The sequence below is a fragment of the Mus pahari genome, chromosome 11, assembly GCF_900095145.1.
Source record: "Mus pahari chromosome 11, PAHARI_EIJ_v1.1, whole genome shotgun sequence".
Taxonomy (NCBI): domain Eukaryota; kingdom Metazoa; phylum Chordata; class Mammalia; order Rodentia; family Muridae; genus Mus; species Mus pahari.
Window position 1 is genome coordinate 31,564,510 of NC_034600.1, and position 10,117 is coordinate 31,574,626.

Below are 10,117 nucleotides of genomic sequence, written 5' to 3' on the forward strand. Positions count from 1 at the left end.
GGGCTATACAGAGAAACCCTGACTCGAAAAACAAACAAACAAAAAACAAAAAAAAACTGTGCCACTACACCTGACTTGAGAGTTCTTAAAAGAAAAAAATCTATTGGAATTTGGGTAACCTGCACATTTGATATGAGTACAGTTACAGGAGATCTTATTATCTGGTCCCCTCATTGTCTGAAATAGGAAAAGACCAGTTATTAACATAGTGCTTTATTGATTTATCTACTGGTTTAAACCATAGCTTGTGCTGCCTGTTTGGCAGACACAACTTCACTTGCTGCCTAACAATGGCCTGGAGGAAGATCATGGACTATTGCCCCTGACAACCTGCGGCCACTTGGGCTTCTGTCAAGTCTCACCCTTGCCTGCTTGCTCTCCACCCCACCTTGCGGTTTTAGAGTATCAAATGAGAATACAAACTAGACCCAGCATCGATGCCTTTCAGGAACTGTCCTGGCTTTGGTCTGCAGGTGATGTCTCATCCCTTCCAGTCCCATTGGTATTGGAATGCTTATTCTGAAAAGATTCCCAGAGCAGTCTGCAGAGACTCAGAATAATTTACCTTACATATTCACCTTTGTTAAAAAAAGATTTATATTATGTATATGGGTACACTGTAGCTGAACAGATGGTTGGGAGCCTTCATGTGGCTGTGATTGAATTTTTAGGACCTCTGCTCCCTCTGGTTAACTCCCCTTGCTCTGCTTGCTCCCCCACAAAGATTTATTATTATTATTATTATTCCCCTTGCTCAGTTCCTGCTCGCTCTGGCCCAAAGATTTATTTATTATATGTAAGTACACTGTAGCTGTCTTCAGACACCCCAGAAGAGAGCGACAGATCTAATTACGGGTGGTTGTGAGGCACCAAGTGGTTGCTGGGATTTGAATTTGGGACGTTTGGAAGAGCAGTTGGTGCTCTTAACCACTAAGCCATCTCTCCAGCCCTACACGTTTTTTAAAAAGTGAATATGTAGGGCTGGTACAGTGTACTTACATATAATAAATAAATAAATAAATATTTTTTAAAAAATTTCACTGAATGGTGGTGGTAAATGCCTTTAATCCCAGTACTAGGAAGTCAGGCACTCTGTGAGTTCCAGGCCAGCCTGGTAATGAAATGAGTTCTAGGACAGCTAGGGCTACATAGAGAAACCCTGTCTTGAAATCCCCACCCACTCACCCACCCAAAAATCTCCAAACTTCCCTAGAGGCCTGGGTAGCAGAGTTAAGAGGCTTCTCCATGCTGGGCGTGGCGGCGCATGCCTTTAATCCCAGCACTCGGGAGGCAGAGGCAGGCAGATTTCTGAGTTCGAGGCCAGCCTTGTCTACAAAGTGAGTTCCAGGACAGCCAAGGCTATACAGAGAAACCCTGTCTCGAAAAACCAAACGAGGCTTCCCCATTAGAAGTAGCTATTACAGAGCTGGAAAGATGACTTAGCAGTTAAGAGTACTGGCTGCTCTTCCAGAGGACCTGTTTCAATACTCAACACCCACATGTCAGCTCACTACTGTCTGTAACTCCAGTTCCAGGAGATCAGAAGCCTCTCATACATAAAAATAAAAATGTCCTTTCTCCCATGATACCTGCTGTTTCATCAGGTTGGTTTTTCTGGATGGAGCCCAATCTTTGGGTAACGTCTGATGCATGTGTTGCTTAGAGGGAATGAGTGTAAGGCACTGGTATAACTCTCTATAGTCCTGGCCTCACAACTAACACTGTTGTGTGTGGCCCTTCCTAGTTTTGAATCAGCGGTACTTGGAGGTCCTTGCCATGCTTGATATCAAACAGCAGAAGATGGCTCAGGAGAACATGGGTCAAGAGGAGAGTGGCTTTACAGAGGTATCAGGTCTCGAGGTACGTGCGCACCTAGGAAAGGTGGATGGGGGAGGGGCATCGCCTGTCTGCTTTCCCTGCTGCCTGTTCTAGGATGGCAACATACTTAGCTACACAAACACTCAGACGAGGGTGCCTGAGCCCAATAGCATTGCCCAGGTTGCTTCTTGCCAACTCTTCCTACCATGCCTGAGGGACACAGTTGTTGGACTCCGGTATGGGCTAGCTGTCTCCTACCCCACTCATTTTTTTGTTGAGTTACATACAGCACACGCTGCATGAGCTATGCCTTGCGGCTGGGCGGAGCTGGCTCTTTCTGAAGACTTACACACTTTCTCCTCACTGAAGGGCCGCAAAGGGGTGTCATCCACCTAAGGCTGGGTAGGTTCCGTTACCTTCCCACAGTGACAAGGGAACCTGTGGCTTACCCAGCTTCAGAGCAGAGATCTGCTGATGTGTGGTCTGTGAGGGACAAAGGGATTTATAAGCAGCACACCTTCCACTCACTGGAGAGCCCCGGGTGAAAAGCAACTGTTACCAAGAACAAGCACTGCTGTGTCTGTAGTGTCTAAGATTGACACATTTAAGCTGGGTGGTGGTGGTGCACGCCTTTGATCCCAGCACTTGGGAGGCAGAGGCAGGCAAATTTCTGAGATCGAGGCCAGCCTGGTCTACAGAGTGAGTTCCAGGACAGCCAGGGCTATACAGAGAAACCCTGTCTTGAAAAACCAAAAAAAAAAAAAAAAAAAAAAAAAGACACATTTAACCCTTACATTGGCTCAAGCTCTACATCGCACATGAGGTGAGAGAAATGAGGACGTGTCATCTTCTGTCATACGGTTAGGAGTTTACACCTAGGCAGACTGGATTTAGATAATTTTCTAGTAAGTTCCTTATGAAACTTTAAAATACAAGGACAATCCCTATAAAACTAGTAAATTTAGCCTAGCTGCTAAAATGATTGAAAAATACAAGGTTTGGGCTAGAGAGATGATGGCTCAGTGGTTAAGAGCACTGACTGCTCTTCCTTCCAAAGGTCCTGAATTCAATTCCCAGCAACCACATGGTGGCTCACAACCATCTGTAGTAGGATTTGATACCTTCTTCTGGTGTGTCTGAAGACAGCTATGGTGTACTCACATAAATAAAATAAATCTTAAACAAACAAAACAACAGAGAAAATACAAGGCTCTTGTTTTTCCTTGACTTACAGTGGTCAACCAGGGATGACCTTGTTTCTTCATTGTGAGCCTTAGTCAAGTTTTGAGCGGGGCAGGGCAACAGGTAACTTCACCACAGTCATTACCCAAGAAATATTTAAAATATAGAGCATGACTGCAGAGACTTTTTTTTTTAAGAATAGAAGGATGGGGCTGGTGAGATGGCTCATCGGGTAAGAACACCCGACTGCTCTTCCAAAGGTCCTGAGTTCAAAACCCAGCAACCACATGGTGGCTCACAACCATCCTCAACGAGATTTGACTCCCTCTTCTGGGGTGTCTGAAGACAGCTACAGTGTACTTACATATAATAAATAAATAAATCTTTAAAAAAAAAAAAAAGAAAAAAAGAATGGAAGGATGGTTGCTTTCCCCAGGGGCAAACTGACATTCCCTGTTCATTCTGAGCACAGTCTTGTTGGAGGGCAGGGGACACTGAATGCTGGCTCTAAGGGCCATGTGTCACAGGAAGCACACATGGTGGGTGTTACTGTTAACTGCTTGGTTAGGCTAAAATCTTTTTTTAAAAAAAAATATTTATTTATTTATTATATGTAAGTACACTGTAGTTGTCTTCAGACACCCCAGAAGAGGGCATCAGATCTCATTTATAACATATATTTATTATAATTAAAACTATTTTACACACACGTACACTTTCCACTTTTGGGGCCTGAGGCATGAGCAGCACGTGGAGGGCTGTTTATATGTGGTTAAGACGACACGACACTTGGTAGCTCTTGGTAACAGGCGATCCTTCTGCTTTCAAGCTTGCGGTCCTTGGAGCCTGCCTGTGTCATGGTCCTGGAGGGAGCCCCTGTTCTTGTGCCAAGATGGCAGCATCCACTCGGAAACTGGTTCTTCAGCTCAGACACGAGGTACGTATTCACATCAGCGTGACCGCAGAGGCTTTGGCTCAGCTTCTTTATTGGCAGTAGAATAAATGGCTGCATTTGAGATCATGAACTTCATCTTAGGCTCACTGGCCGTGCGGTGTAGGCTTGGTTTTATGCGATGGCATTAACTTGTGCGCTAGGTTTCCTTTATCTGGTTCCAAAATATGCATGGCATGTTGCGTGAAATCTGAAGCCATCTAAAGTTGTTTGACTACCTGTATAGTTAACAGTGCTTAAAGTCATACTTTCTCATTTATCCCTGGTCCCCAAAGTACAGTTAATAGAATTAGTAGAGAGTAAAAGGTGTGTTTACACTTAAAATCGGTAGAGTTAACACTGGGGGATGGGAAGAACAAGGCACCTTTATGCACTTATTGCACTTAACTAGCTGCACACAGATGCACTTAACGCACTTAACTAGCTGCACACGGTAGTGCATTAGCGCCATCCATCGGTTGCTGTCTGTGTGGCTTTGGGTCAGATCAGCCTCAGTTCCCTCATAGGTTAGCAGGATGCTAACCACCGTGGAGGAAAGATGTTTAGTGTCAACAGGCCAGGCATGTAATCAACTGATAGTTGCCCTCATAATTGGACTTTAATTATGAATGTTTATAAACCAAATGTGTGATTTTTAACATAATTCTAAAAGTTTTACCTTTTTTCTTTTTGGCTTTCTGAGATAGAGTTTCTCTGTGTAGCTCTTGTCTAGTCTATAGATAAGGCTGGCCTCGAACTCAGAGATCTCTCTCCTTCTAGCTCTCCAGTGCTGGGGTTAAAGTCATGCACCACTATGCCTGGCCACCTTTGGCTTTTTGAAGATATAGACTTTAAAGCCTTTAGACCACATAGGAAGGCTAACTGCCAAACATTAGCTACCCCTTAAGTACAGCACATAATCACATAGATTAGACTCTCTGAGGTTCAGCTAGGGGAGGTATTAGAAAGTGTCCTTCCTCCAGGATTTGGGCAGGACAGACAGACACAGGGCCAAGCCTGGGTAATGAGTTTCAAGAACTGGACTGTCAGGGAGTCGAGTCACAAGGCCTGAGTGCTGGCGGAATGGGCAAGTGCTGATTTAAGCAGACAAGCCGAGATGGGATAGAGGTGAGGGATACAGAGATTAGTACACAAAACTGATCCCGGCTTCACCTCTGATGGCTCCCCGATGCTCTTTCAGTTGGAAACTCTGCAGAAGAGTAAGGACGAGGCGCACATAACGGCAGATGCATTCAGAATCGCTTTTGAGCAGCAGTTAAGGAGGAAAAATGACCAGGCGCTGAGACTGGCTGGAGGGGATCTGTGTAGAAGAGCGGCAACGTGGATCAACAGGCAACGCCAGGCAGAGGATGGTACCTGTGGCGCACGTGGCAAGAACGGGGGCTTTTAGTTGCTTTGGGATATGATAAAGTTCAGTGGAGCACTGGAAAGAGAGAGATGATTGAGATTTTTCATGTAGTTGTTAACTCATTTTAAGTTTAGCAAGTGCTGGGGCCTGAACATAGCTCAGTAGGTACAGGTGCACTTCTGTCAGGCCTATGTGATGCTGGGTATGGACCAACATTTAAAACTGGGAAATCTCACATGTAGACCTGGATTTCTGCTGCATCTGGGGACTGTGATGACCTGGGGCCTGAGCACCAAGTTTCCAGAAGCATGCCCGGCCCCCACCCCACCCTAAAATCCATACTGCTCCATCAGGATATACCACCTGCAACACTGGTCCTTGTGGTTTTGGGAGAATAGCCTCCGGACTGACTTAGCTGTTCATTAGCCTTGGCTCCTTTACTTCGGTCAGTAAGTGGATTTTTCTCAGCTAGAGTCTCTCATTGACCCTTAGGATATCCGGCACAAAGGAGAAAGAAGACCTTGGGGCAAAGACTACTGGGGATACTCCCTTCAGAAAACAGTTCCAAGGGCGCTGAAGACCGAGACAATAAGCAAGAGGTCTTTAAGATGATGATAGATTTGGTTAGTACTGTTGCTCTGCTTGTTTTCCTTTAGGGGCTGCAGTTGCTAATCCGTGTTCCTCCTATCCTCAGCCATGCTTACCTCTGAAGGCCTCTTCTCTCCTGGTACCACTCTCCACCATCTCCTTGCCAACTGTGTCCACTTCCATGCAGACCCCCCCCCTTTTCTTTTTAATTAGATTTTTCTTTATTTACATTTCAAATGTTATCCCCTTTCCTAGCTTCCTTTGCAAAAATTCCCTATTCCCCTCCCCCTCTCCCCCAATCCACCCACTCCCGCTTCCTGGCCCTGGCTTTCCCCTACACTGGGGCATAGAATCTTTGCAAGACCAAGGGCCATCCCCTTTCCATGCAGGCCCTTTTTGTGTAGGTTTAAAGTTCCCCATCTGAGGAGGGGTCAGTGACTCGTTCCAACCATTTCAGCTGCCTGTATTCATGTATAGCTCCGGGCATTGAAGTGTCCCAGACATTTTGTCAAAATATCCTTAAATCATTAACAAGGCCCAGACTCAGCCATCCCACAGCTAGCTGGCTAAACTAAGACACTGACTCAAGTACTTCAAACAAAGACACTTTAGTTCTGATGGCATATTTATTTGTATATAAATACATAAAAAGAGTTTTAAATACAGCTTTAAATATTCCTTCAGAAATAAGTACATGCTGGGATTACATACACAGTCTTCCCCGTCCGTCTCTAGGTGACTTACAGGACTAACCAGAAGTAACTTAAAAGAAACATTTATTGTTCTTGTATGTATGAAGCAGACGTGGGCACGCAGGCACATGAAGTCAGAGGACAGCTCTGTGGGTCAGGGCTTTCCTTCCACTTTTCCCGGGGTTCTAAGGATTGAACTCTGCACCTAGCTTGCCTGGCGAGTACCTTTACATGATGAACTTCCTCATTACTGCCCCCTCCCTCCCCTGCCCCACCCTCTGCCACCTTAAGACAAGTCCTGGGGGGGGGAGGGGGGGAGGCTCAGTGTGGCTCCTTAGTTAAGAGCACTTATGTCTCTTCTGCAAGGCCTGGGTTGCCAGCATCGGCTCTGCGTGCCTCAGAGCCACCTGTAAATAAGTTTGGGAGATCTGATGCCCTCTTCTGGCCTTCTTGGATACCTGCACACGCATGGCACACACACACATACATAAAAATTTTAAATAAAAAAACAGCACAAGCTAGGTGGCGGTGGCACAAGCTTTTAGTGAAGCGGACTGAGGCCAGCGGAGTCTAACACTGAGTTTCAGAACAGCTGGACTGTTACACCAAGAAAACCTAACTTGCAGGGAGAGAAAGCACAATTGCAGCCAGGGAAACGGCTCAGTAAGTATAGGAACTTGCTGCCAAGCCATACAATTTGAATTTGGTCCCAGGCCCTGCCGGGTAAAAGAACTGACTTCAGCAAGTTGTTCTCTAACCCTAACATGTGGTCCATGGCACTCACAAATATAAACGTGAATACAGAGTTAATATTGAATTTAACTTAATTCCTCCAGCATTGGATTCAATTATTCTAAAATACTATTGATCTAACATTTAGGATGCAATATTTTGATAAGATGCAATACTCCGTGTTCTGCATCTATCCCACGACTTACTAACTGGTCCATGTTTTTCTTTTCTTTTTTTTTTTTTTAAAGATTTATTTATGTATTATATGTAAGTACATTGTAGCTGTCTTCAGACACTCCAGAAGAGGGCATCAGATCTTGTTACGGATGGTTGTGAGCCACCATGTGGTTGCTGGGATTTGAACTCTGGACCTTTGGAAGAGCAGTCGGGTGCTCTTACCCACTGATCCATCTCACCAGCCCGGTCCATGTCTTTCTAACTTCTGTGTTTACAGTTGAATGATAAAGAAGAAGCACTGGCTCACCAGAGGAAGGTTAGTTACATGCTTGCTCGCGCACTGGAAGACAAAGAAACTGCCTCAAAAAGGAATAAAGAAAAAGTCCCCATGAGCCAGACTTTCTCATTCAAAACTGCCTGGCAGGATGCTTCAGAGCTCTGCGGTCTGCGTGATCCAGTACATTCAAATCATGTTTCTGAACCCATGGGTTGCATCTGTTCAATACAGCATCCTCAAAAAGTTTCAGACTGCCCAAGAACTCTTAAAAGATCCTGGTCTTTGCCATCAACTTTATTTTACAAGTAAGCCACTTAAAGTTAGAATTAGAGATTCTAAAAGTCAGACTTTGGAGCTGGAAACGNAGCTCAGAGGTAGACATTTGGTTAGTGTGCCTGAGGCATGGGTTCAGCGCATGGTAGCGCATGCCTTTAACCCTGGCATTCAGGAAGCAGAGGCAGGCAATCTCTGACTTTGAGGCCAGCCTGTTCTAAAGAGTGAGCTCCAGCACAAATGCTTCATAAGGAAATCCTGTCTTGGAAGAATGAAACCAAACGGGCCTTGGGTTTGATGTTNGGCATTGCAAAGACTTTGTCTGGAAGCTCATTTCTGTAAATTCCAGCACTTGGGAGGTTGAGGCAGGAGAACTACTGTGAGTTTGAGGGGTAATTAGATTACATTAAGACTGTTGCCAAAACAGAAGAACAACTATATAAATGTCAATATTAAGAAGCTGTATGCTTTCAAGGTGTTTTAAAAATTTATTAGTATAGTAATTTACAAAGTTGTAAGTTTCATTATGATATCTTAATACATGTATTGATATATGTGTTATGACATTCCCCCCTTTGAATTTTAGGATTCAGCTTAAGCAAGCAAACCCTTAACACATGTCCTTCAAGAAATGTCTTAGTATTTGTGTTGACATTTTTTTATAAACTAATTTCCATATTTTGTGACAGTTTCAATGTCTATATCTTATAAACAAATATTCAACCTTGGGAAAAATTTAAAAATATCTATGGAGCTGGATCGATAGCTCATGGCAAAGTGTGTGCCATGCCAGCACGAGACAGAGTTTGGTCCTCAGCAGCCACATGAAGAGCCAGGTATAGTCGAAGCATGTTTGTAACCTGATGCTAGAGATGCAGAGGCAGTGGATGCCTGAGGCTTCCAGGACAGCCAGCCTAGACCCCAGTGAGACACAGACAGACCCTGATGACCCTGACTCCAAAATTTAATAATAATAATAATAATAATAATAATAATGTAGAGAATACCTAAGGCTGTCTTCTGGTATACATGTGTATATACACACACAAATATACACTTGTGGAGTAATTTTTCTGTTGCATGTGGTGTCACATCCCTGTAAACCCAACACTCAGGGTACTTCAGGGTTGCAAACAGCCTGGATGCTACCTAGCAAAAATCTGTCTCAAAAAAAAAAACAAAAGTAGAGATGCTGGCATGGTTCATGACTTGAGTGGCATCCCCAGCATCTACAAGGTGGAAGGGGAGAGCCAACTCTCTGACCTCCACACTTCACTGAGAATGGTGTGCTTGCTCTTACATAAGCTGGCTGTGGTGGTATGTGATTTGGTAAAAAATAATGGGATTTATTTTTACCTAAAAAAAAAAAAAAAAAAAAAAAAAAAAAGAAAAAAAGTAAATATAAAAAAAAAAAAAAAAAAAAAAAGCAATTATCTGATCCTCATTCTATTTGGGTTATTAAATAATAAATAATCATACAAACACCAGACTACAATTTGCACAAGTCAAAGCATAAGAAGACTCTATCCTTGCCTGGCACAGGAGGATAAAACAGTAAGGCACATCCATGAAATCTATGCAGCTGTGGGAAATAATGAAACATACTGTACCATCCTCCAAGGATGGGGTCCACGCGTGAGAAGCGCCATGTTTCTTCAGGGAAGACATTAACCTACTAACATATCAAGCACACACATGTGTACTGTAGGGAAGTCACTATGACTACCCACCCACCTTCTGGGGTAGGGAACATAACACAGGCACGGCATGAAGGGAACAGAGGGTCACTGTCAAACATCAACATTTCTCTATTGAAAAACACTATAGATCAAAGAAAAGCAATTATAAACACAAAAGGCATATGTGTTTTATAGTTTAGTGTTTTCTGTTTTTTGTTTTTTTTTTAGAAAAAGGTTTACAAAATCTGCAAAGCTCGAGTCTGCCCCAGCTAGGACCTTCTTACCCTGCACGCAGGCAGGAGCTGCATTCCGACGTGTTAAGGCTAGTACTGGCATCTTAAGTGGTCTCGAGGCTCCGAGCAATATAAACCCGTTAGTAGCCTGGCGTGGTAGCGCATG

At 44.0% G+C, this 10,117-nt stretch overlaps 1 protein-coding gene across 2 annotated transcripts in view; it reads left to right on the forward strand.

Moving 5' to 3' along the window:
• The window catches only part of Ccdc125 (coiled-coil domain containing 125), a 29,163-nt gene extending 20,176 nt beyond the window's left edge, over positions 1–8,987 (forward strand). For both annotated transcript variants that reach the window (XM_029544141.1, XM_021208737.2), the window contains 5 exons: positions 1,745–1,860; positions 3,830–3,937; positions 5,133–5,304; positions 5,793–5,923; positions 7,767–8,987. In XM_029544141.1, the coding sequence (XP_029400001.1) occupies positions 1,745–1,860; positions 3,830–3,937; positions 5,133–5,304; positions 5,793–5,923; positions 7,767–8,075 (836 nt within the window). In that variant the 3' untranslated portion in view covers positions 8,076–8,987. The remainder of the gene's footprint in view (positions 1–1,744; positions 1,861–3,829; positions 3,938–5,132; positions 5,305–5,792; positions 5,924–7,766) is intronic.
• Positions 8,988–10,117: the final 1,130 nt, after the last annotated feature.